At 44.8% G+C, this 27,868-nt stretch overlaps 1 protein-coding gene across 1 annotated transcript in view; it reads left to right on the top strand.

Moving 5' to 3' along the window:
* The window catches only part of RAB22A (RAB22A, member RAS oncogene family), a 52,318-nt gene extending 25,915 nt beyond the window's left edge, over positions 1-26,403 (top strand). The window contains exons 3-7 of the mRNA XM_018057623.1: positions 5,961-6,042; positions 14,236-14,307; positions 14,400-14,506; positions 15,055-15,164; positions 19,319-26,403. Of these exons, the coding sequence (XP_017913112.1) occupies positions 5,961-6,042; positions 14,236-14,307; positions 14,400-14,506; positions 15,055-15,164; positions 19,319-19,416 (469 nt within the window). The 3' untranslated portion in view covers positions 19,417-26,403. The remainder of the gene's footprint in view (positions 1-5,960; positions 6,043-14,235; positions 14,308-14,399; positions 14,507-15,054; positions 15,165-19,318) is intronic.

Below are 27,868 nucleotides of genomic sequence, written 5' to 3'. Positions count from 1 at the left end.
CAAAAGTACTTCTCACTGTGTGCTCTGGGGAGCGCTTGGCTGAGACTCCCTGAAACTGGACATCATGGAAGGCCAGGTGGCTTATAGCAACATAGTAGATATTTTGTCAGAATTCCAGGGTAGCCAGTGGGGAGGTGAGGAAGATGCCCCTGTTACAGAGGAAGATGTGAACCGCAAGCTCCATACTTCCTGGCACTGAACAGATAAATTTAAAAATAGACAAATAAGCCAGGCAGACATTGTACAGGCCTTGTGGCAGACACTCTGAGGACAAAATGGAATGGTGTGTGTTGCAGGGTGAAGTTGAGATGCAAAGCCACCTGGCTTAGGTGGACCACACACATTTCTGTGACTGTTGGCAGTTGAGCTCAGACCTAAAGCCTGAGGAGCGTTTGGCCAGAGGGAAAAGCATTCATGGAAAAGGAACCATCATCGTGAAGTCAGAAGCAGGAACAATTAGAAGGATTCAAGTCTGGGGGAAGGAGACCGGCTTGATGTCTGCAGTGGCCTAGGCAGGTTGTGCTGGGCTCATGGTCAGGGCAGAGGTGATAGGTGAATAAAGACAAGCAGAATCAGAAAAGTGGGGATTACAGCTGGTGTGAATGAAATGAATGCATGGTCAAGTGGGAGGGTTGACTGGGGACCATGTTGGGGAGCTTGGGCATATAACCTCTGTCTTCTCTGAGAAGGAAAAAACAAGCTGCTGCCTGGGAACAAGGGTGACAGGCAGTGACCGGGGGCTGGAAAACAGTCAGTCATAGGGTTGTGGGGTTGTTGCTGGGTGGAGTGAGAGGCCTGGGATAGGCCCAGCTAACGTAGGATCATCCCTACACCGGTCCTCATGGCTTGGGGACTTTCCTCCAGAGAGACAGCCACTCCATCTGTGTGCAGAATAACCAGGGAGAGAGGCTGTCCTGGGTGGTTGAGACAGAAGGACAGATAAGACCCCTAAAAATTGGCAGTTTGGCCAGTGACACTGGCAGTGCAAGGACAAGAGACCAATAGATGTGGAGGCATAAGAAGGAGTTGTAAAGGAGTTGTGTTCAGAGCATCCACAGGAGAGAAGGGGATGGATGGTCTAAGGTCACAGACCGGAAGTTGGGTTTAATCCCATAACATCCTTACATTACATAGCAGCTGCTATTTTGTCTGTCTTCTCTTGTCTGAGTCATGAATCTATACTCTCAGTAAAAGGGAGATGGTTGGCAGGTAGTTTGGACCTCAGTGAATTCTGATCCCAGTAGTGAAACACTACCTTTTAACATTGCGTGTAACTTTCTCAGCTTTTCTCTCCTTGAAGCATATTTCTCCTCTTGTCCTTTGAGCAGTTAGTTTGGGCATGTTGGATGCTCTGGCTCCGTTTAAAGGCCCGGTGCCTGTTGTACTTCTGATAGCACAGCCATAATTGATGGAGGACTGAGTTGCAGCCTCTTAGGACTAATATAGCAAAGTCTAAACTAAGACATTTCCTGGTGCTGCCTTTAAATAGTAATAATAACAATAATAATACCTTGTTTAGAGACACTACTTTATAATTTGCATAGCATTTTCAGTATATCATATCATTTCATCTTCACAATAACTAAGGCTTTCTGAAGGCTTCAGTTCAGTTCAGGCGCTCAGTCGTGTCTGACTCTTTGTGACCCCATGAATCGCAGCACGCCAGGCCTCCCTGTCCATAATCAACTCCCGGAGTTTACTCAAACTCATGTCGATCGAGTCAGTGATGCCATCCAGTCATCTCATCCTCTGTCATCCCCCTCTCCTCCTGCCCCCAATCTCTCCCAGCATCAGTCTTTTCCAATGAGTCAACTCTTAGCATGAGGTAGCCAAAGTATTGGAGTTTCAGCTTTAGCATCAGTCCTTCCAGTGAACACCCAGGACTGATCTCCTTTAGAATGGACTGGTTGGATCTCCTTGCAGTCCAAGGGACTCTCAAGAGTCTTCTCCAACACCACAGCTCAAAAGCATCAATTCTTTGGCGCTCAGCTTTCTTCACAGTCCAACTCTCACATCCATACATGACCACTGGAAAAACCATAGCCTTGACTAGATGGACCTTTGCTGGCAAAGTAATGTCTCTGTTTTTTAATGTGCTATCTAGGTTGGTTATAACTTTTCTTCCAAGGAGTAAGCGTCTTTTAATTTCATGGCTGCAGTCACCATCTACAGTGATTTTGGAGCCCCCAAAAATAAAGTCTGACACTGTTTCCACTGTTTCCCCATCTATTTCTCATGAAGTGATGGGACTGGATGCCATGATCTTCGTTTTCTGAATGTTGAGCTTTAAGCCAACTTTTTCACTCTCCTCTTTCACTTTCATCAAGAGGCTTTTTGCTTCACTTTCTGCCATAAGGGTGGTGTCATCTGCATATCTGAGGTTATTGATATTTCTCCCAGCAATCTTGATTCCAGCTTGTGTTTCTTCCAGCCCTGCATTTCTCATGATGTACTCTGCATATAAGTTAAATAAGCAGGATGACAATATACAGCCTTGACATACTCCTTTTCCTATTTGGAACCAGTCTGTTGCTCCAGTTCAGTTCTAACTGTTGCTTCCTGACCTGTTTCTCAAGAGGCAGGTCAGGTGGTCTCGTATTCCCATCTCTTCCAGAGTTTTCCACAATTTATTGTGATCCACACAGTCAAAGGCTTTGGCATAGTCAAAGCAGAAATAGATGTTTTTCTGGAACTCTCTTGCTTTTTCCATGATCCAGTGGATGTTGGCAATTTGATCTCTGGTTCCTCTGCCTTTTCTAAATCCAACTTAAACATCTGGAAGTTCACAGTTCACGTATTGTTGAAGCCTGACTTGGAGAATTTTGAGCATTACTTTACTAGCATGTGAGATGAGTGCAATTGTGCAGTAGTTTGAACATCCTTTGGCATTGCCTTTCTTTGAGACTGGAATGAAAACTGACCTTTTCCAGTCCTGTGGCCACTGCTGAGTTTTCCAAATTTGCTGGCATATTGAGTATAGCACTTTCACAGCACCATCTTTCAGGATTTGAAATAGCTCAACTGGAATTCCATCACCTCCACTAGCTTTGTTTGTAGTGATGCTTCCTAAGGCCCACTTGACTTCACATTCCAGGATGTCTGGCTCTAGGTGAGTGATCACACCATCGTGATTATCTGGGTCATGAAGATCTTTTTTGTACAGTTCTTCCGTGTATTCTTGCCACCTCTTCTTAATATCTTCTGCTTCTGTTAGGTCCATACCATTTCTGTCCTTTATCGAGCCCATCTTTGCATGAAATGTTCCACTGGTGTCTCTAATTTTCTTGAAGAGATCTCTAGTCTTTTCCATTCTGTTGTTTTCCTCTATTTCTTTGCATTGATCGCTGAAGAAGGCTTTCTTATCTCTTCTTGCTGTTCTTTGGAACTCTGCATTCAGATGCTTATATCTTTCCTTTTCTCCTTTGCTTTTCGCTTCTCTTCTTTTCACAGCTATTTGTAAAGCCTGCCCAGACAGCCATTTAGCTTTTTTGCATTTCTTTTCCATGGGGATGGTCTTGATCCCTGTCTCCTGTACAGTGTCACGAACCTCAGTCCAAAGTTCATCAGGCACTCTATCTATCAGATCTAGGCCCTTAAATCTATTTCTCACTTCCACTGTATAATCATAAGGGATTTGATTTAGGTCATACCTGAATGGTCTAGTGGTTTTCCCTACTTTCTTCAATTTAAGTCTGAATTTGGCCATAAGGAGTTCATGATCTGACCCACAGTCAGCTCCCAGTTTTATTTTTGCTGATTGTATAGAGCTTCTCCATCTTTGGCTGCAAAGAATATAATCAGTCTGATTTCGGTGTTGACCATCTGATGATGTCCATGTGTAGAGTCTTCTCTTGTGTTGTTGGAAGAGGGTGTTTGCTATGACCAGTGCGTTCTCTTGGCAAAACCCTATTAGCCTTTGCCCTGCTTCGTTCTGTATTCCAAGGCCATATTTGCCTGTTACCCTAGGTGTTTCTTGACTTCCTACTTTTGCATTCCAGTCCCCTCTAATGAAAAGGACATCTTTTTGGGGTGTTAGTTCTAAAAGGTCTTGTACGTCTTCATAGAACCATTCACCTTCAGCTTCTTCAGCGTTACTGGTTGGGGCATAGACTTGGATTACTGTGATATTGAATGGTTTGCCTTGGAAACAAACAGAGATCATTCTGTCATTTTTTAGATTGCATCCAAGTACTGCATTTCGGACTCTTTTGTTGACCATGATGGCTACTCCATTTCTTCTAAGGGATTCCTGCCCACAGTAGTAGATATAATGGTCATCTGAGTTAAATTCACCTATTCCAGTCCATTTTAGTTTGCTGATTCCTAGAATGTCAGCGTCCACTCTTGCCATCTCCTGTTTGACCACTTCCAATTTGCCTTGATTCATGGACCTCACATTCCAGGTTCCTATGCAATATTGCTCTTTACAGCATTGGACCTTGCTTCTATCACCAGTCACATCCACAACTGGGTATTGTTTTTGCTTTGGCTCCATCCCTTCATTCTTTCTTGAGTTATTTCTCCACTGGTCTCGAATAGCATATTGGGCACCTACCGACCTGGGGAGTTCCTCTTTCAGTATCCTATCATTTTGCCTTTTTATACTGTTCATGGGGTTCTCAAGGCAAGAATACTGATGTGGTTTGCCTTTCCCTTCTCCAGTGGACCACATTCTGTCAGACCTTTCCACCATGACCCGCCTGTCTAGGGTGGCCCCACAGTGCATGCCTTAGTTTCATTGAGTTAGACAAGGCTGTGGTCCGTGTGAAGGCTTAGATCTTCCTTAAAGTGAGAAGTCCTGGTGCACATTCTGATTTAACCATGGCAAGTGTAAAAAGTTTTTAAAAGTAAGGATTCTGATACTTATGTAAGCTCAGTAATGCTTCAGAAAGTCATTCTATCAATTTCAGCTTGCACTTTCTTGAAAATTATGTAACTGCTACTTGAATGTCTTCAAAAATATTTCAGATTTAGAATATGTGAAAATGTCTAGCCATTGAGTTCATTGTCCTGATTAGGATGATGAGGGTGTGATTCCAAGAGCACAGCTTGACCCTCAGCCCCAGAAGGTTTATTCAGTGGGAAAGAAGACATAATCATCTCTGGGTTCTTTAGCCAGACTGGGATGCCCGGAGGAGGCTGGGAGACAAAGGACTTCCCAGCAGGGAGCTTTCTGGTGGGTTGGGAGGGTAAAAGATAGCATTGGAGCTAGTGCTAGCCTGGGACAGGCCTCTAGAATCTTCGGCCAGGAGCCTCCAGAGGGTCTAGGCATGTGTTCCACAGCTCCTCACAGGTTCTCCCAAAAGCACAAGCCCCTGGCCCTGCCTTCAGAAGCTCCTGCATGGAGCAGTCCCTCACAGAGAGCAGGAAGACCTGCACAGGGGCATTCCTTCTCCACCCAGGACTGGGGTGGCCCCAAGGCCCTATGTGGCCCAGCAGGACAACAGTGGGGGGCCAATCTGTTACTGAAACACAGAAGTGGTGATTGGGATTCTTCCTGCTTCTTGTGGCAGTTTAGTTTTATTAACCCTGGTCTAACTCTAGCTCTTCACGTGATCCTTTGGTTTAGGAATGGGCTGAGGACAAAGCCAAGTGACCTCCTGCTCATTACTAGTGCACTCATTTCCTGGACACACAGGTTTGCACGAAAGTTTTCCCATGGTGCCATCTTTCTAAAGAACAGCTTGAATATATTACAAGGGAGGCTAATGTCTGGATTATCAAATTATCTCATGGTTCTTTTGATATGAAGGTTAGGCAGCCACAAGCCAAAGAACCCTTCTGTCTTAGAGCATGCAGCCAGCATCTGAGTGTCTCATCAGTACTCCCAAGCGAACCACAGTCAGAATGTAGTGTGGAGCAGCAATGTGAGAATTGTGGAGTCTAAGCGATGTTTCCAGCTGGGGCTGGTGACATCCTTTAAATAACTGTGTTCTGATCGTTTAGGTCTCTCTTTGTAGGGCATCTTTTATGACCAAGACTGTCCAGTACCAAAATGAACTACATAAATTCCTCATCTGGGACACAGCTGGACAAGAACGAGTAAGTCACTCTTTACATTACTATGTTTTTTTCTGAGGCCCAGATGAAAGCACCAGTGCAACTGCTGGGTCCCATCACTTCACGTCACTCACTTCCCTTCTCTGCACCAGAGACACACACATTCCCATTTGCGCGGCCAGCCCTTTCCTTCTCAGTTGGAACCACGAAGTCCACGGATGGAGAAAGTGCTCATGGTCACTGAGGGCGTTTTTATACATTTTAGTGTCTTCAAGTAAATTCTGACTAACAGGCCTGATGAAACCCCGCTCAGAGCATGGTGTGTAATTTTGGGGCTCCATCCTCGAGCAGAGATATAAAAGAATTAGTGGTAGGAAGCGAGAGTGAAGCACATCTCATAGCCGCCTTTTAAGAGCTAAAGAGGGAACTTTAACAGCATATAAAGTTTGAGACTAAGTGAAATGGATGAGCTAACACAGTGCCATGCAATAGTGCTTAATAAACGCCTAATGATAAAGGTGTCCTGGATGGCTGTCTGCCTCGGGAGGGCCTGGGCCAGAAGTGGGGCGAGGGCCATGGGTACTGCGGTACAGAAGATTTGACAAAGCCCACCCAAATGGGACAGGACGGGAAGGGAAGGTGGGGAAGGGTCTGGCTGCTGCTGCTGCCCCATTCTTCCCTGTGTTGAGTTCCCTGTTGAGGTGTGTCTGGCAGCTGCCCTATTACTCAGCTCCTGTTTAATTTTGTTTTCAAACAGTGTTATCAAAACAGAACATGTGATGGATGCACTGTGCTATCTTAAAGCTCTTAAAAGTATAGCGGAAGTAATCAGGAGAAATAGTCTGTCCTCACAGTCTTATCTGAGACAGCGTAGATGCTTCGAATGGTGTAAAACCTGACAAGCATCATCACAGACAAATGGAGGAAAACACAACAAGCCGTTACTGTTGTCCTGGATGTAGACATCGCACATTTGTACAGATTTCATGTCTCAAGTTCGCTCTGTTTGGTTTCTTTTGTTTTGTGTTATTTTGTTAAACCACTGGATGTCACACCTTGTGTCCACTTCCTCATCTGAGATGTGTCTGCTTGGTCTCCAGTCCCCACTGCTCCTGCGTTGTCTGGGCCATGTGTTCTGAGGTGGCTGGGCCTTGGCCAACCATCACTCGCCCATCTTTCAGAAGGACCGCCTCCCACAGAGCCTCCCTGAGTATGTCCGCAGACATAGCCCTGGCATCCAGCCTGTTAGACACAAACTCATGGCTTTTCATGCCAGTAATATATGTACCCTTTCAGTGAATCCCACATCTCAGTTACCCCTCCCATATATTTAATGAGACAGCAAAGCCCTCATCATAAAGCATCCTACTATAATATGGATTCCATTTTGCCTTGAATCAGAGCCTGTCCTCATAGACACAGTGACGTATAACATCTCTTTTTTTTCTCAGAACGTAAAAAAAGAATAACACGAGGGTTTATGCGTCTCTCTTGCTGTTGCCATGATAGCAGGATTCTGTTAAGTTTTGTAATTAGCTGGTCTGCCTGCCTCTTGTTTCCCCACCTCTAATTGATTCTGCACCAGGAGTCATTGCTCTGAGATGCAAATGTCCCTCACCCCTACCTGGAGCTCGATCACTGAGCCAGCCAAGGGCTCACGCTGGGAATACAGATGAGGCAGCCAGGCCCGGGAGGCCTGCCCAGCAGAGCCCCGTGCCGTGGAGACTGTCAGGAGAGGGACGCTGGCCGTGCGCCGCCGCTCCAGCTGGTCGTTGCCAAATCATAGGGTTTAAGAAGAGCTCAACATCAACAGCGAATCAGAGACTGTTTGAAATGCAATGAAAATCCTCTAGGGCGCCTCTGTGAGCCTTTCCTGCTTGTTTGTCCCAGACAACAGCCTTTTGGGCCTGGATGGTGCCAGCCTCCGCCAGACTCTCCATCGTCACCTCCTCCCACCAGTTCATCCTCCAAGACCAACCAAACCTTTCAGATCTGCCGTCACCAGGCCAGCGCCTGCTTTCACACCCACGTCCCGTCATTCCCTCTGCTTGGACCACCCTCCCTCCCGGTGTTAGCCTGGAGAACGCATGTTCAGCCTTGAAAACTCTCATCCCATGTCGCCTTGAGGGGGCTTTCCCCACCACCCCTGCCTTCCTCAGTTTGCCACAGGCCCTCCTCATTCACGCGTGAGTCTGGAGGTGCTCCCTCCCCGTTAGCTGTCCTGACAGCTGCAGCTTCTGAGTCTACTCACTTCTCTCTGTGCCCACTGTCAGCAGCCTGCCGCCTCTCACTCTCACCCAAGAGCCCTCTCTCCTGCTCACTGCTCTCCCTGCCTTCCCTCCTCCCAGCCCCGTCACCCTGTGTCCGTTCTCCTCACAGGACTAGGGTTCCCTTGTGAAAACCTGAATCAGACCCTGTTACCCTCCTGCTCACCTCCTCAGGAACTGCTGGCTGCCCCTGTCCAGGGGTGTGCAGAGCCCTCAGGGCCTCCGGTCCAGCCTCCTGTCACCTGCTGAGTTCCAGCCCAGGGCCTCCATTCACTTCCTCAGACGCACCAAAGTCGGCCTTCACATATAGTATTCCTTGCACCAGAAGGCTGTCCCCCTTCACGCAGAGCATGGCTGGCTGGCTCCTTAGCAGCCTCTCCGTCCCAGCTTCAGTGCCACACCCTCCCGGTTCCCCTCATCCCTCGGCCCCTCAGCACCACCCCAGCTCCTCGTACATCACTGTGCTCTATTCATTTCCCTCAGGACCCTCATTCCAAGTTGTAAGTAGATGCTTGTCCACAGCCTCTTCCGACAGGCTCTCCCCACAGATGAGAAACTGAGAACCGGGCCCACGGGGTTATGTTCCCAGGGCCCAGCATGGGGCCTGACCTGGTGCTCTGGTATCAGGTAGACCAGTTAGCAGGTAGACTGTTCAGAGTATTTCTTTCTATCCTGAACCATCTTGTGATTGCCTACAACCCCCAGGTTGTACCCCCCATCCCCTTGCCTGTTTATCTTCTGTTAACTCCTTGGGGGCAGGGCCTGTCCTCACATCTGTGTGCTCAGCCCCTGATGCTCAGCACTGATACCCATGGATTTATGTCATTTAATTGCGAGCCCTACTCTGGCACAGCGAAACAGGCCCAGATCCTCCCCCTACTTTTGTCATGTGAGTAGCACATGCCTCAAATTAGGCATTTCTGATATCTATGTGTTTGTTATTCAGTTCTCTGTAATGAAATTTATCATGGAATCAGAAGTCATCCTAAGATGCAGCCATTCATGATGAACTGACCATTCGGACATCCTTCCCATTTGACCCTCACGTCTTCACAGATGGATTATCCTTGATGGTCCAGTCACAACTGATTGCAAAGTAATTTCATTAAGTCAGTGAAAGTGATTTGGAGAATTCCGCAGATGTTATACAAAGCCATTGATGGTAGGGAGCTTGTTAAATTAAGTGAAGAGAAAGCTACTGATCAAAATGATGGCATAAGTGCCCCAGAAGATAATGATTTGTGTATCAGAAGGCCTAGAGAAAACCGATGGGAGTCCTCACATACTTTGTAAAAGTTCCCTTCCTATGACAGGACTAGGAAAGGCAAACACAAAATGAAAAATAGATACCATATGGTTCAGGGGAGCTTGGTGTGCTGCAGTTCATGGGGTTGCAGAGAGTCAGACGTGACTTAGTGACTGAACAAGAACAACATGGTTCTATCAGAAGAATCATGGTCCAGTTATCAGTCAACTTGGACTCAGTGTTCATTCAAGAAACTGGTTGCAATAATAAACCAAAGTTTTTTCTAATATCAGATAAAATGAAACTTGTTTTCATAATTTTTTTCCTCAAGACAGAGCCTTTTCAGACCTTTTCATCCCTAAATGAATCCATTTTAAATGATCTTTTCCCACCAACCTTCCTTCACCAACAAGGTCTCCTCCAGAAGCATAGCGACAGACCTAGCTGCTGCGCATACACCTCACATCCATGTCAGAAGTGCTCCATAATTGTAGCAGCAGTAGTTCAAATACTTGCCATTTGCGTGTGATCATGTAAAAAAAAGCTTCTTAACCGAAGTCTAATAGACACTGCAGCCAGTCTTGAAGATTTATATCCTGAATCTTAATGTGGTTTCTCCTGACGACCATTTCTAAAGGTCAGAGCGCCAGGAAGACTTGGAGTCATTTGTTGTCACAGGAGTCACATAAGGGATAGACTCAAGTGTGAAATCAGGAAAATGTGTACACATCGCTTAACATCTATGACCAAGGTCCACACTGTAGCTCTCAGGCCAGATCCAGCTTACTTCCTGTTTTTTCAGAGCACAGCTGTGCTTATTGGTTAACTTGCTGTCTGTGGCTGCTCTCTTGCTTCCATGGTAGAGTTGAGGAGTTATGGCAGAGATCACGTGATCCACAAAGCCTAACGTGTTTACCACTGGCCTCTTCCAGAAAAAGCTGGCCAGCCCCTGATCTAGGGCCTGATTGGGAGCAGAACTATGCGCACATCCTTTGAGTCTCTTTGTAAGCTGCTGCCTTCTTTTTTTATACCACAAGTACAGTATATAGAAAGTTTCAATGTCAGTCATGGAGGAGTAGCTTGTAACAGGCTAACCCTCACACAGAAAACAGTTACGTACAAACACTGGGCAAAGCATTAAAAAACAACTCTTTGAAGGTCCTGTGGAGCCGCCAGATACAGTCAGGGACTAAAAGGGGAATGACATCAAATGAGACTCATGTTTTCATGGCTTTTCCCCCAGAGGGCACACCCACAACCATGCAGCACAGGGTAGCTAGAACTCAAGTGGGGCGCTGTCTTTGTATTTGAGGGCAGAGGTTAAGGTTGCTAGAGCAGCTGGGAAAAGAGGAGGCACATCCCAGAAAAGATGAATCCCGCAAGGCAGGAAGCCCTGAAAATCAGCTTATAAATCCCTTTCCTGGCTTTGCTCAACCCTCAAATTGTGAAAGCATGGGAGGGACAGTAAGGGACTCAACAGAAACCAACAGCTGGAGAGGCGACAGGACTGAGCAGAGATCCTGCTGCTGCTTGTGAGAGTAAGCAGGGTTTAGAGTCCAGTCCTGCCTGTTATGTAAGGCTTAATCAATACCCTAAGGTCCCCCAGAAACTGCCAGAGGGCCATGTCTTAGGAGTAGAGACCCACATAGACCCACCCTAACCACGTGTAAAACCATCTTAGTGTGATAAGCCAGTGTTTTAACACTTCAGAGAAGATAACGGAAACCAGATATTTTAAATATGTAACTACAGATGGGGAGTCTCCCACAAAATGGCAACTGATAATTGAAAATGCTAAAACTGAAAACTGTAACATCTAAAATGAAAAATCCACCAGATAAGTGACAAATTAACCAATCAGAAGAACAGAGAGTAGAAATATAAGAACATGGTACCCTAGGGACAAATTCAAATGATCAAACATATGTGTGACTGGAGACCCAGAGTTGGTAAAAAGAAAAAAAAAGTGGGGGGACAGAAGGAAAAGATGTTTCGAGAAACAGTGGCTAAAATTTTTCCATATTTTGGTGGAATTAACTCACAAATCCAAAAGTTTAACAGACTCATAGATATCAAGAAATCTATGTCTATCATAGTCAAATTGCTAAAAATCAAAGTTAAAGAGGAAAACCTTAAAAGCAGCCAGAGGTGATAGCATAGGCACATGCAGGACACACTAAGAAAGAGGACTAGCCTTCCACCGTCAGTGGAGGCCAGAAGGCAGTGGAGCCATTTTAGAGAGTCAGAATCATCCACTTACCAAAATTATCTTTCAGATAGGAAGTCAAAGTCATGACATATTTAGAAGAAGAAAAGCAGAGAGGATTTAGCAGCAGTGGCCTCAGAAAGGTTCTTAGGCTAGAGGGGATGCACCACCTCTAGCCTAAGTAATCGAGATCCAAGGAAGGAACAAGAAGCACTCGGAATGGTTAATATAAAAATCTGGGGATTTTTCTTTTTATTAAAAAGAAATTATTGGTAATTTAATGTAAAAATTATAATATTGAATTATGTGTGTTATCATATAGATTTAAAATATTTGACAGCAGCACAAAGGACAGTGGGATAAGAAATCTTGCATGGTTCTGATCTTTCACATAAGGTGGTGCATTTTAAAATCTAAGTCAGCTGTGGGAGACATATATTGTAGTTACGAGAGCAACCACTTAAAAGAGTAATACAGGGAGGTATAACTAAAAAACCAATGGACTAATTAAATACGTTAAAAGTAAATAGTAAAAAATAGTTAATGCAAAAGAAGGGAGGAAAGGAAGAACAGGGCTTTATTTTGTTTTAATGTAACAAAATTTAAAGCAAATAGCGAAATGGTAGTCCTAATATCAGTAAAAAACAAATATATCAGGAAGTACATTAAGTGTAAAGGAACTAAATATTCCACTTAAAAGACAAAGGTTTTCAGATTGGATCAAAAGTCAAAATCAAACAATATGCTGGTTATAGAAGGGATTACCTTACATAGAAACCTAGACATCACATGAAAATAAAGAGAATGGAAGTGGATATTTGTGCAGACCATAAGCAAGAGAAAACTGTAGTTTTTATATCAATAAATAGACTTGAAGAGAAAGGTTACCATCGAGAACAAAGAAGGGGTGTAAATAGAGTAGCATTGGGGAACTTTTTGTGTTGATAAAGACATTTTCTATCTTGGGATGGGACAGGATGAACGTATACATACACACTTGTCATTTTATCAAAATTAAGACCTTTTATCAGCCTTAAAGTCTTTATACTTCTCTAAATGAATCTTACTTTACAAATTTAAATACCACACACACAAAATCCAACAACCTTGTAAAGGAAGTTGCTGGGATAATGCATCACAAGTGAAAGCTAGTACCATAGCCTTTGCGCCATCTGTGTGCTTCTCTGACTGTCATCCCAGGGAGGGCAATTCAGTCTTTCCTACCTAATCATCTGGTTTCCTTAGTTTCTTACAAGTTTTATTGTGTTTTTCTCTCTCTCAAACTGAACATTGGAAGTTTTCCGACTCTGACCCCAGAGGCAGGGATCTTTCCCCCTGAGACTAGTAACACTTAACCTGGATGGTATTACCAACTCGATGGACATGGGTTTGGGTAGATTCCGGGAGTTGGTGATGGACAGGGAGGCCTGGCATACTGTGGTTCATGGGGTCACAAAGAGTCGGACACAACTGAGCGACTGAACTGAACTGAACCTGGATGGATGTTTGAGGCTGGCATTTATTTTGACATTGCCCTGCACCTAAACAGTTCTTAGGTACTCACTTCTGATAACGGTGTCTTCCTTTGTTTTGGAGGGAAGCCACAGAACAGAGAGCAGGAGGGGAATCCCGTAGTACCTCTCACATCACGTGTAGGGGTCAGGTTTCAAAGTCAGGGGATACGACAAAGATCAAGCGCAAGTCAGTGTCTTGTCTCGTACACTGACCTCACATTCACTGAGCGGGAGGCTTGACCAACACACACACATGCCCAGAAACCAGGGTTGACTGGGGTGGGCACATCCCATTTTCCATCTCACACCCTATCAAAACAAATGGCCCGCTAAATCAGCCTCACTATTTAGATTGTCCTTCCTTCTCTTCCCTATTGTGTTGGGGGGAGGGGGAGAGCTGGAGGGTGATTGGTGGGAAGAAGCCCTGTACACAGAGTTAAATGCATGTAAATGGAATGAGATATGTACCCACTTTGGGGAATTGCCACGTATGTGGACGATATCAAAAAAGCGAGTTACAAGCTCATCCAGGTCATGAATGTAAATGTATACTCATTTCTGTAGCACAATCAGCATTTAGATTGCAGGTTATCTTTATGACACCCAAATGCAGGCACTTCTCTGGAGAACTATTTACAGCATTATTTTTATCTCCTTGTTAGTTTGGGGAGCCAAAGTTTAAAGGACTACTGAACAAATAAATTTGGAAATTATAACATTGAGTTCAATTAGCCTTTTCAGCTGAAACAATTGTTTATAGCACGTATTTAATTCCCATAAAACTGTATTCTAAACTACCTTCTGAGCGGCATTTCAGTGTTAGATTTGAAGTTTTTGCCTTTGGTAATTACTGGTTCATTTGCTTTAAAGCACCATGTCATCTTTCTTGGCTTAAGAGAAAGATTACCTTTTGTGTGGGGATAATGGGCTTCAAAGTCTAGTAAGAAGCATATTTAACCAGTTTTCCCGATTTTGTTGTTTATTTTTCCCTCTTCTCTGCAGTTTCGTGCCTTAGCGCCAATGTACTACCGAGGCTCTGCTGCAGCTATAATTGTTTACGACATCACGAAAGAAGTAAGGCCTGACATACCATCTTCTTGAGACTATTCTGAAAACTCTGTTTAGGTCGCTTCAGTCTCCAGTTGCTTTCCTCCTTTGTGTTACAGGAGACATTTTCAACATTAAAGAATTGGGTAAAAGAGCTTCGGCAGCACGGCCCACCCAATATTGTAGTTGCCATTGCAGGAAATAAGTGTGATCTTATTGATGTAAGGTAAGTTATTAGTGCAGGAGATACCAGTGCTGATTGTGTGTTCTTCTGACAGAGCACTATCCAGTAGAAGAATCTAGTTTCTGTTTTATCTCTAATATTGAAAAATTCCTTTTTGTTGTTTGGTTGGGGTCCTGAAGTTTCAAACTAAAATTAAGAGTTCAGACACTTGGAGCTCATTAGATTATGTATCAAGACAGGTGTGTAATTTATTTAAACGTCAGTTGCAGCACACTTGAACATGATCTGAGATTGATGTAGCCTCAGCTCCCGTAGCACAGGGTACTCGAATGGGGAAAGGATATTTTAAGGAAAGCACGTCGATTGGCAGTTTCTCTGGACCACTTCCGTGATCTTCCAAGCAAGGGCTCTAGTGGGGGAGGGGGGAGGGGAGAAACCATGGTGATTCTCTGACTGTTCCATTAGACGCATTGATAGTGGTTCCAGGTTCCGTTCTGATCATTATAAATCTGGTTAATTACTGGGTAGATGGGGATCACATTAAGCTCCTGACAGGTAGAGTTTGTGATCTACAGTTTATTGTTTTCCAGAGAGGTCATGGAGAGAGATGCCAAGGACTATGCCGACTCCATCCATGCTGTCTTTGTAGAGACAAGTGCGAAGAATGCAATAAACATAAATGAACTCTTTATAGAAATTAGTGAGTATCCCTACCTCATGCATTTCTTCTGTGCGGAGCAACTTAATGCAGCTTTATCTGGTCAGGAGGAGTTTCCTCCCTACACAGAGCAGTCTAGCCTGGTGGTGGTCTCAGTGGAATGAGATTTGAGAATTGAAGAGTGACGACGGGTTTTCATGTTGGGCCGTAATTGCTGGAGAGCTGCTGCCTGACGACTGGCCCTGCTTTCTAGGAGGAGTGTTGCTCCTGAATCAGTAATGTGCAAGGCCTTGGGGTCCTGGAAGCTGTCATCGTCCTCTCTCTCTTTAAATGTGTTTCAGTTAGTCATCCAAAGTCATGGAGCGTGAATAAGATAAAAAAAGGGACATGGACTGTGTGTGTAATTCCCCCGTAAGAAAGTCCTCAGAAATTAATATGAGGCTCTTGTCAGTGAGAGGTTGAGACACTCTTCCCCTCCTCTCCTCTTTCCCTTTTCAGAAATGTTACAGTGATGACACTCAGTGGGAGAGTCTGCCACATACCTCTGGGACCATCCATGGATCGTATCTGTTCATTTCATTCCAATTCATCAGAATGTTCACTGAGACCTGTTTCAGACTCGGGGGAGACAGCAGCAAGCGTGACGGGGCAGCCTCTGCAGTCCACTGGGGGAGAGACAGCACACAGGGAAGCGAGACCCTTTCTGATGATGAGCAGGAATACAAAGTACATAAGATAGACTGAAAGGAAAGAGTTTCTGCAGATGGTCAGGGAAGGCTTCTCTGAGGAGGCACTATTGGAGCCAGACCCTGACACAGCAAATGTGCAGAGCCCTAAGGTTCATGTTAACTGAACAGGTCAGACTTGCACAAGAAGGATAGGAGAAAGCCACACTGAGATCCATCCTTTGGGGAGATCTGAAAGTGGAAGGGCGCTTGGCCAGTATGTAGAGGAAGGGCCAGCAGGGCCAGGCTGGGACGGCCCCCAGGGAAGCAGACCTAGGGGCACCAGGACCTGGGGGCTGCAGGAAGCCCTGGTGACCCTGACAGCTGGCCAGGGCAGGCCCGGCTCCGGCAAGTGGACAACAGTGGCAGGTAGGCCCCTGGCTACCTGGCCACCCCATTACTGGGGTTACTTTTGGTTTTATTTTTAATTTTTGATGTTTTTAGTTTGTTCAGAGATCTGAAATTTATGTAACATGTCACACTTTTTTAATCTGGCCACTTACTGAAATATTTTCAGAGTACCATGCAGGCCTGCTGGGCCCATCTGCCACCTGGAACAGCTGGTAGACACTGGTGTGTGAGCTCTAGTCCAGCCCCTTCCTTCCAACATTAAACAGCAACAATATTTATCGTCTTCCTAGATTGTAAATAGCAGTTACTCAGATGCATTCCTAAAAGGCAGTGTGTAAAGGTAGTCGGGAATTTGTCACAGTTTAGTTCAAGCTAAAATATCTAGGTATGTGGTATCATAATTATCACTGTTTTTGTAAAGTGTTCTATAGCAATATTAAGAATAGGAAGGTAGTGAAGCCTACCAACAGTGAAAATTCCTATATAAAAACTAGCCTGTACATACTGATTTTAACTGTGAAGAATTAAAAAAAAAAAAATGTTTGTTCCAAAAGATTAGAAAAACTTAGATGTAAATTGAGTTTATTATTTACTGGGCATTGTAAAATCGAGTTAGCATGGGGCCTGGGTTTGCTGGCTTTTTATCGGAGTCTAATATACATGCTGCAGAGTGCTCCCATCAGAAGTATAATGCTCCATGTGAACCTCACTCCTCCCCCTCCCACAGGGAACCCCCATCCTGACCACCAGCTCTTCTTGTTTTACCTGTTTTTAGACTTTATGCTTTTTAAAACGAACTGGGTTTGCTTACATGTGTGTTTGACTCTACATCACATCTGGTAGATAGGTCCCCATGAGCATGTGACTCATTGTCATCACTGTGGAGTGTGTGTCAGGGCAGGCCACCTCCACAGGGCAGTTACCCGCCATGTGGATAGGCATCTGGTAGTTGTCCCCAGTTTCAAGCTATGATAAGTAGAACCTCTGTGAGCATTCTGCTTCATGTCCAGGGTGTGCACGACGTGGACACTTTTTGTTAGGGGTCTGTTTACACCCAGGAGAAGATTTGCCGAGTCATCAGGTATGCGCACATTGAGTACAGGTTTACTGCCCAGCAGCCTTCAGGGTGGTCACACCCGTCAACGTGGACATCAGTGGGATCTGAGAACCCCAGTCACTCCATGTAGGGCCGGCAGGGTCGTGACCCACCACTTTGGACAGTGAATGAAGTCAAGCACCTTTCTGGCATTTGTTTACATTTTTATGATATTTAGATAGCCTCTTCTGTGTAGTTTTGCCTGTATTCCTGTTGGATTTATCTGCCTTTGTCTTAATGTTTATAGTTTAATTTGGCTGTGAGTCCATTGTTGATTATGTCTATTGGAAAGCTCTACTCTGCGCCTTGACTTCCATTTTTGGATCAATTCCTTCCGTGAACTGGAGCTTTAAATCTTAATTGTATCCACTTTGTCCTTACTTTCGCTTGCAGTTAGCTCCTGCTTAAGAAATCCTTCCCTGTTCCCAGGTCACGAAGGTGTTCTCCTCTGCTTTCTTCTAAAAGTATTTCAGAGATGGCTCTGTAATACCAGCTGTGTTTTCAGCATTCATTTATTGAGAAATAAATGATGACAAGAGTCGGTAGAACTTTTAAATAAATTTATGTTGTGGTCATAACAGTGCATGCAGGCATTTGAAAGTGCTTGTAGGACTTACTAGGGGTGCTTCCTCGCCTCGTAGGCACCATGCTATGTACTGCCCTCCCCCCCACCCCGCCCCCCAGTTTGGAGGCTGCTGGACATGCTGGAGGCTCCAGTCTAGGCACCTGAGGACCTGGGAGTTGGCAGATTGCTGCTCTGCCTCGTTAATGCCAAACGTGGGTGTCAGTTCGTCCCATGGTTTCAAAGTACCTTAGCACCAGGTGGTGTGCTGAATGGACACTGGGAACATAGAGCCAGAGGCATGCTGCTTTCCTCCAAGAGCATGGGGCCCCATTCAAGGGGTGAGGAGATCGCTGCCTGAGCAAACGCCGGGATAATGGGCTTCTGGCTCCTAATGTGAGCGTCCAAGGTGCTAGACAGAGTTAGGAACTGCTCCTTGTACCGGGAGCAGCCCTGAAGTTATCAGGGAGGGTGGGTGACTGGGTGATTTAAGGCTTCTCTCGAACACACTATGCTTCACAGAGCAGTAAAGTGAAACCCGTTCATTCTCATGCACTGTTGGTAGGAGAATAAAGTGGTGCAGCCTCTTCAGAGAGCAATTTGGCAGCATCTGTCAAAATTTACATTGCACGTCCTTCCTGCATTTGTGCTGGATAGACCCTGGGAGTGCAGTATCTGTATCAGACGAACACCCAGGAGTGGAACTGCGTGACCCAGCTCTTCCCAGCCAGTCCATTTATCCTATACCAAGATAGTCTTTGCATTGCTGTTAAAGACATGAGAATACTGGAAACAAGCTAACTATCTGTGAATTGGGGATCAATGGCAGAACATCCACAGACTCAGCATCACAGAGCCTTGTAGATGAACTCTGCTTGAGCACTGCCCAGATGCATGACATGAGAAGAGTCTGTGCTCCTGCCTGGGTTTTAAGAACAGGGATGGGTGCATGTGTGTTCCATGCACGTCTGCACACACCTCTCTCTGGAAGGTGGCCTCTGCTACAAGACAGGACAGGAACGTTCTGATGCAGTTTTTTTTTAACATGGTAAATCTTTTTTACACATTTAAAAAATGTGTACTAAATGCCAGGTGATACTCCTCTTTGGACCCTGGGACCAAAAAAAATGACAGGATATTAGTGGGAAAACTGATGGCAACAGAAAGTCTGGAGTTGGGTGAATAGTGATGTTCCAGTGTTAAGTTCTTCCTTTTTGCCGAATCCCACGGTCATCCCATGAAGTCCCAAAACCGGGGGAGGCTGGGTGAGGGGACCCAGCAGTGTTGCATGTCACCTTTGCAGCTCTTCTGTACATGTAAACACCTTCCAAAGTTAGAGATTTGTTACCTTTTTTTAATTTTAGTGAGACCTGTCAAACTGCAGGTGTAGAATGGTCATGTATGAGAATGAAGCCTGAGAAAGTGAATGCTCACTGCCCTCCCTCCTGTCCTCTCGGTTTAGGTCGAAGAATTCCATCCACTGACGCTAGCCCACCTTCTGGCGGAAAGGGCTTCAAACTCCGCAGACAGCCTTCGGAGCCAAAGCGGAGCTGCTGCTAACCGGGCCTCGGCCCCCCGGGCTTCCTGATGAAGTAGGTGGTCCTGACAGGTCTCGGGAGGGCTGGGCCCCGCCTCCGGGGGTCACCTGCCAGTCTTGGATCTTCTTCGGGCAACAAGGATTCACAGGAATTGACCGGTTTCGTCTCCTCTTGGGAGACTGCAGCAATAATACGTCAGTCTGTGGACTTCCGTCCTGTAAAGAATCTCTGTACACAGGGACTGCATCGTTGGCTCCTGATCTTGCTGAGAAGGAATGTACAGTTGTGTGGATGGTAGAATGAGATCATTGAGTAGCTTTGTAGTCAAGATTCTATGTCACATTTGTAAAGGGAAAATTAGCACTTTCGTGGTTCTTGAGGGAAAAAAAAACGGCCTTGTGGAGACATTCCTTCCCTTGGTTTCCCATTGCCACTGTTAGAGGGAGTGGTAGCATTTAGAATGTGTGCAGTTACCACCGTGGAGAGATGGCAGTTACGATCGTCTGAAGCTAACGTGGGTGGTTTCCGGGGCTGATGGAGAGGCACCCACTCCTGCCGTCTCTGACGCACTTTCCACTGGGCGCAGCAGCCCAGGACCCTGTCGCATGCGTGTCCCCAGGCACGTCACTGGCACCTTTTTAGGTAAGCTCTGATGATTAAGATGGTGGTGGTAGAGAGGCTGCCTGGAACATGTTGAATTGCAGATTCAGTTTAAACTGACTAGCCATGTTTTCCAAAGGAAGAGAGGAAGCCCAGAAAGTGGAATAAATGCTGTCCGTTTTTTATTTAACCGAGTTGTCTTGGTGGGGGAAACAGTTATCTGCCGCTTGCTCAGCACATGTAAAGTTGTAGTCATATATTTATGAGACCACTGCTTACAGATTATAAATTATGTAAATACATTAATAAATTCTATGTTTCGTTTGCCACTCCATTCACTCTTGCACCGGCCTGGCGCGCCCCCCATTTCTCAGTTCGTGCACGGGAAGTCCTTTGAGGCACATTTTATGTGGTGCAGAAGCATAGAGCATGTGGCTCTAGGTTATCACGGGTTTCTCTGCCTTCCCTCCTGCCACCCCTCCCCTGCAGTCCCATCTGGAAGCCACCATGCAGACAGATGCCACTCGGAGAAGCCTGACGAGTCCCTCCTAGCCTCGGGGTACAAGACCAAGCTCCTGCGCCCATGTCATTTGCCTGGTCTTGGAAATAAAGCTGCTGCTAGCTTTCACAGCAGCCTCAGACCAGCTGTTTGAAGAGCGCTTCTTCTCTTGTTAACAATTTCGCGTCTCTTTCCCTTATTTTCCCCTGCCTCTCTTAGTGGTTAACACTCTTTTCCCTCAGGGAGCCTAATGAGCTTTTTAATATAATCTAAAAATGAAGCACTGAAGTGAAGTTGGTGAAAATTTGTTCCTGGTCTAATCTGGCACCCTTCCAACCTGAGTATTGTAAGGGAAGGAAATTTACAAGATTAAATAGGAAATGAAACAGCTTGAATTTCAAACCAAATTGTGTTTTCAGAGCTATCCTTAAACTGAACAGTCAAAACTTTTAAAAATAATGGTTATTTCTTCATGCCCCCCACTTGATACAGTTAGATTTTAATGGGAAAATTATAACTCAGATTAAGTGAAAAACAATTCCCTTCGCCATAGTGTACATATCTTGAGCATTTGGAATTGTTTATTCTCTTACTGAAATCGTATAGAAGGAACGTAGGTAGTGAACACTCTTCATGTTGCTTTGTTTAAAGTGCGCGTGGACTCTCTCCTCCCCTGGCATCTAGCTTTCTTCCCCAGCGTGAGATTAGCAAGGTTTGGACAGCATGCGTGATTCCAGGGCCAGGCACTTCACACCTGAGGGTGGTTAGGCTTTACTTCACATACATCCAAATGGACTGGCCATCAGGCCACTGCCCTGGTTGGTCCCTGACGTTCCCCCCACTGGGCCTCTGTCTCCATGACAACAAAATAAAAACACTCGACTTACCAAGAGGTGAGGCGTGTGTGGCCCTTTCTTATTTCACCAAAAGATGACACGGCTCTGATCTATGACCTTCACAGTTTTTCCACCGCAGCTGTCCATCAGCATGGCTGGTTTCATGGTGTCTGGGTGCACAGGGAAGGGCGGGCAGAGCGCTTCCATGCCCCTCTGGTGGGTGAGGCCTCCCCTCCAAGCGTCTCTCACCTCATTGTGACGTAGGCTGCACAGAGCCCAGCACAGTCCATCCTTCAGCCCCTGTAGCCGCCTTCTCCTAATCCTCGTGGTCCTCTCCACATGCTCCCCACACAGTTCGGGGCCCTCTCTTGCCCTCATTTTCCTCAATCTGTCTCAGAAATCAATGTGGCTCTGTACCTCAAATGATGTTTTCTTAATATTCAACAGTAACAACTGCACCTTGCTCTCTCAGAGTCCATAATCCATACTCGATGAGAACAGGGGAAAGGATGTTTTCCGTTACCTTGTTTGCTTCTAAAGCACAAAGATGGATATTAACGTCAGAAGCAGTGTTTTATTTTGAGCCCACTTTGGATTATTCACCTGAGTAAACAGTGATTTAATACATGTTTCATACATCCTTTATTCTTAGTTCTTATCATGAGAAAAAGCTAGCTTGTGAAGCAATTGAGACACAGCCCATCTATAAAAATCTGCTTTCGGTTCTCTTATGACGCAGGGCCATCTTTAAGAACTTGGGGGACTGAAAAGAGAAAAGCCATTCATTAGCTATGAATGTCTGTTGATTCCTCTCAGAGAAATGAAAATCAGGTCTTTGCTGGCGTCCAGTCCTAGGAACCAGTGATCTCCAGAACTCTCCTTTCACACAAGTGTTTTTCTGATTCTGTAATAACTCATTAATTAACATTTGGTGATTAAAAGAACATAAAGGGGGAGTATGATTAAGTGTCCTTCATCTTAAACTCCTTTTAAGAAGTGATTAGGGAGAAGTACCTACTGCATGTCCTTCTGGTTCTAAATGAAACCTCCATCACCTGCTCTTCAGCCACAGTCAGGCCCCAGTGCTACACGTTGCAACAGAAAGGTTCCTTTACGATAACTCACTTCCTTGTCGCCCGTGTATGATTTTGTGGGAAGTGCCTGCCCCCCATTATATACACACTTCCTGGGTGCCTCCTCGCATCTGAGAGGACTGGACCCTTTGTGCCAGAGGCTCCATGTCTTAAGTGGGCCAGTGTCCTTGAGGCTATCAGGTTTTGTTATTTCTAAATGTGTAGAAAGGTAAAGAAAACCATATTTACTTCCAGAACTTCTCTTTACGTTTTTGTATTTATTTCTTTTCTGTTCTCAAGAAGGAACATAGGTCTGCAAGACCTTCTAAATTAAACCCTGACAAGAGTAATGAAAACATCCTCAGATGACATTCCATGGCTTTCCTGGAGACGTCAGACCAGTATATCCAAACTTCTACGGCATCACATTAAAATGGGGAAGTTTAATTGAGATAGCAGTACACTAATTGGCATGTCAGCCTCAGAGCTTGAAAAGGCATTTGTTCACTGTTAAATGCATCCTTTATGGTCTGAGAGTATGTTTCAAAAGAGGTTATATAAATTCTTATAAGCATCTTTTCACTGTTGTTGGTTGGTTTTTTGTTTGTTTGTTTGTTTCAGAACACGCTGAGAACATGATTCATGGCCCCTTAGTGTATAAGAAATAACGTGTGCAGCTTGTTACATATGTGACAGATGAGACCCCCACCCCATACATTCAGATGTCTCTGCAAGAACCTGTATAAGCAGTGAGGAAACTTTTCCCTTCTAGGGAAAAGTGACTGGAATTCCTTTCACTCTCATCTATACCAGGGACCCGCTGTAGAACATCTGGGGGTAATGACAGCCCACAGACTCAGGCTGCCTTTCCTCTCTCAACTCATTAGGCTGCAAATGTTCTCCCCCATCTCCGTAATGAAAGTTAAACGACAGTGATAAGCTGGAGAGTGGAAACCTGTGAAAATCCTTCCTTATTTAAATTTGTTGTAAGGGGGCCAGCAGCATGACTTGTTTGTCTGCAGGAGATCGTCTCCCTCTTTAAAGTTAGTATTTTTTAAAAGAAGAAACAGAATGTACCTTCAGGAGTCGGGCAGTAACTATAGACCTGCTCTCACTTAACATGTGGTCCATCAAAAATGTTTCAGTGATTCAGAATATTTAGGAGATGTGTTCTAACTCCTGTGGTACTGTAATTAAAAAACAGTCCAAGCAACAGAATTATCCAGGAGATAAACATGATGCTGTATGGTTTTAGCAGAGGGAAGTGGGGGTAGAATTTGGCTGGCCTTGGACTAAAAGAAATAACCTCTGCCCATTTCTCTTGACGGTAAGGTTACTTGTCTCAACTTCTAGTAATAGAAACCCAGGCAATGTGATCATCCGATTTGCAAGAAACATTAGTGAAATTCTGGGGCATTTGTCCTGTTTTATGTGCAAATGAAAGTTCAAAAAAAAATTAGGAAGGTGTTACATTTTTCAGGAGCCTCCACTTTTTCAGTCCAAGAGAATGATAAGTGAGCGAACTGTTACGATGAAGTTTCATTAGACATAATGAAGAAAGGGAATAAATAGAACCAAGACTCTCCTTATTTCTCAGTTTGTCCTTTAGGATTCTCATAGCATATAAGGAAAATGATTTACCCTCCAAATCTAGAAGGACTTCCAGTGTCATAGATCAACTTTAATTTTTGGTCTGTACCATCAGAAATAACTAATGTCTGTGTTCTTTCCTCTTAGAGCATAATCAATTCCAGATAGGTTAGAATATGTGTGGCTTCCAAACAAAAGGATTCAGAAGTTTAATGAAAAGAAAAATATGGAATCTTCCATCTTTTCCTTTTATTACCTTCAACATTTTAGTTAGATAGTAAGATTAGAATCTATCATCAGTAGATAGTAGAGTTAAAACCATGGAATCTTAACAAATTTAACCGAATTTTTTTTTTAATTCATTGTCAGTTCATTTTCAGATCAGTGTGGATGGTCCTGGCGTCCAGTGCCTCATCAAAATGCTTCATAATGGAAACAAAATTCTGGGTAGCTTTCCATGAGCAGGAATTCAAGTGCCAAGAATTCAGCTAATTAATGGAAAATCCTCAGATAGTACTGATTGCTTTTTGAAAGCGCCTTCTCTAAATTGGCAGTTTTAAAGTGTAGACCCTAATCATCTGGTTAATCCCGCAAAAGAAACAAAACACACTGGTTTGATGCAACTTCTTGATTTGGGAACGTCTTCATGTTTCCGGAAGTGAATGGTTTAATGCAATACTGAAGAAGAAATCCATCTTTAAAACAGCATTTCACACACAGAGCCAGTAATCTTCACTCAGGATTGAAATTGTTCAGGAAGCACCCACCTTTCAGGTCACAGAGACAAGCCCACCACCCCTTCTTCCACAAGGCAAGGCCAGAGGCCACACTGAGCACCCAGCTGCCGTGGGGCAGGCCGGGGCTGCAGGCAACACGCCCCCTCCCACTTCAGAAATAGCACCCAGCAGCCCATGATTTCACATTGGAGCTTAACGCTTAATTAATTGTTACTAATTTTTTCATGAAATTTATACTTGAATTGTCAGTTTGACACACACACACACACACATACCCACCCACTGGAAAAACCTTGAAAGCAGGGCTTAAATTTGTGTACCTCCGCTTACTTTGCCTATGAGGTTATTCCACAGTTTAGGATACTTTTTCTTAATATGGATTATGCACCTAATGTCAGGTCAATCCAGCATGGGGAGAGTTACCAGCATCTGGTTGGTCAGAGCCACCGATGGGTGCCTCTGCTTTTAAACCATTTGTTGTGTCGTGTAGACAGTTTTATGGCCCTGGAAAAGATTTCTTTCTTTGACTCTCCTCCAGCAGCTCAGTCTCTCCATCATCCCACGTTACGAGTCACTCACACAATGGTCCATCACGCCTCTGACCTTCTTAAGAGTTGACATCTTGACTTCCTTGTGATCGAGGCCGTGATTCTTGCCTTATTTCTCCTTCGCTTTTTGCTGCGGGCTCTCCCTTAAAGACGCAGGGCACCCGCCACCACCTCAGTGTGTGCGACGTGCCTTCTTGTACTGCCTTACTTGGTCACAGCAATGAGATTTGCCCACCTCGGCCCATGGCGGGGGAAAAAAGCAAGAGGCAACCAGTGATGTCAGACAACACACAGACTAATTTAGGGGAAGAAGCCCAGTATTTCCAGAGAGGAGATGGGCGGTACTGCTTTACAGTGGCAATATGAGCGCGTCACAAAATGTTTTTGACCACTGGCAACAAGGCAGGTTAAGTGTCAGAACTTTCACTTAGTTTGTACTAGAACATTTGTTAAACTTTGGAAAACCCTAAGCCTGAAGTCTTGAAAAGAGATACGGAGGTAGATGAGCCTAGACATTAAAAAAAATTAAGCTAAAGCCGATGTACCAGCAATTCTTATTTCTCCTAAGAATGTCATGCCTTTTCAAGACCTGATGCAAGGAGTAAGATATTTGTGCCTTTTTCTAATAGTGTCTATTATGGAAAAAAAAAACAACAAATCAAGTTGCTTACAGTTTAGACCGCCTTGTTGCACTATAAGCAGCCCAGATTCTTAGCCGTGGCTCCCCTGCATGATGCGTTGCTTGACTACCTGTGATGAAATATTGTAATGATGGTTTGCCAAGCTTGTATGAATGTTTGAAGACTTTATTTTTGCAGTCATAACCTTGGGCTGGACCTAAGTCTATATATAAACCATATGGTGTCTGTATTGTTTGTAGATGCTGACGAAAGAAAACTTGATCTTTTGATTTTTGTTGTAAGATTTTTCTTTTTATGTTTAGGCTGGTAATAGATCATTTGCAAATGGTGGTTGATTTGGCATACTTCTAAACTGTATTGTTTCAGCTTGAATATTCTATACTAAACTTTTATAGAGTATAACATGCTAAGTCACTACAAAATTTGTTGTATTGTAAGGCGAGTGTAAACATTTTGTTAATAAAGTGCTATGTTTACAGATAACATATTGTCCTTCAGCTGGTTTCTCTTTGTGATAGTCTTCATCACATTTTTCTTTTTCCTTTTTTTTTGACTGTGTCTTGGGCCATGTGTGATTTTAGTTCCCCAGCCAGGGATCGCCCCCACTGTGGAAGCACAGAGTCTTAACCGCTGAACCACCAGGGAAGTCCTTCAGTTCAGTTCAGTTCAGTTCAGTCGCTCAGTCGTGTCCGACTCTTCGCGACCCCATGAATCACAGCACGCCAGGCCTCCCTGTCCATCACCAACTCCCGGAGTTCACTCAAACTCACATCCATCAAGTCGGTGATGCCATCAAGCCATCTCATCCTCTGTCGTCCCCTTTTCCTCCTGCCCACAATCCCTCCCAGCATCAGAGTCTTCCAAGGAGTCAACTCTTTGCATGAGGTGGCCAAGTACTGGAGTTTCAGCTTTAGCATCATTCCAGTCCTTCATCATGTGTTTTTCTTAGCTGAATCTCCTGAAGTCATTTTAAAATGATTTTTGAAAACTGAAATGCCAGAACTTTGGTGGCTGTGGTGTCTGGTGAGCAGCATGGTATTTGTATCCATCAACCCAGCTCCCAGCATCTCTCCCTTAGTCACCTCCTCCTTCCTGTCCCATGTCCTTCCCAGGGTTCAGATGGGGAACCCTCCTGGAGACAGACCCGCAAAGCCTCCAGCAAGCATTCTGAGGGAACACTGTTTTCTCACTAACTCAGGTTCATGAGCAAAAGGTTTTATACCATCTTCTGATATCTGGTTGGTTTCATCAAAGATGCCAGCATTGCCATTCAGAGTGGACTTCAGCTTGGATGTCCTCAGTGCCATGCAGCGCCCACAGAAGCACGGCTTCACACACTGGTTTTCTCTTTGACCTCCCTCTGATATAGAAGCACGGTTGTCTTCATGCCGTGTTTGTGTTGACAGCCGGTGTGTTCACCTGAGGGAACCTGAGAGAGCAGAGAAGCCTGCAGATGGACAGACTGGAGTTTGTGCTTCAGCTTAGCCCTTCCTGGGCTATGTGGCCTTAGACAAAGTTCTTACCCTCTCTGAGTTTTGTGGCCTGCATCTGTAAAATGAGAAGGTGAAAGAGAGCCAAGCACACTTGACTGGTGGGGGGAGATGCTCGTATAACTGCCATTCAGCACAGTGTTAACAAAGAGTACGTCCTCGCATATAATTTGTTTGAAAATTCATCTCCCTGATAGTCTTCATCTGTTTCAGTTAAAATAGTTGTTTGTCATTAGTTTGGGTTTTTTCATTTCTTCCAATTTTTTGAGACATACAGGAAGCTCCAGTTGCTCAGCATCCTTGCCAACACTTGGTATGTTCTTTTCCACTTCAGCCATTCTGGCAGGGGGGTAGTGATATCTTACAGTGGAATTTGCATTTTCCCGTTCGATGTGGGTTCTTTAGTCCACATCCTCCAGTGTTACAAGTGATACGACACCCACAGCTAGAGCTGCATGTG

This window comes from Capra hircus, chromosome 13 (genome assembly GCF_001704415.2).
Source record: "Capra hircus breed San Clemente chromosome 13, ASM170441v1, whole genome shotgun sequence".
Lineage (NCBI taxonomy): Eukaryota > Metazoa > Chordata > Mammalia > Artiodactyla > Bovidae > Capra > Capra hircus.
This window is presented reverse-complemented; position numbering and strand designations above follow the sequence as displayed.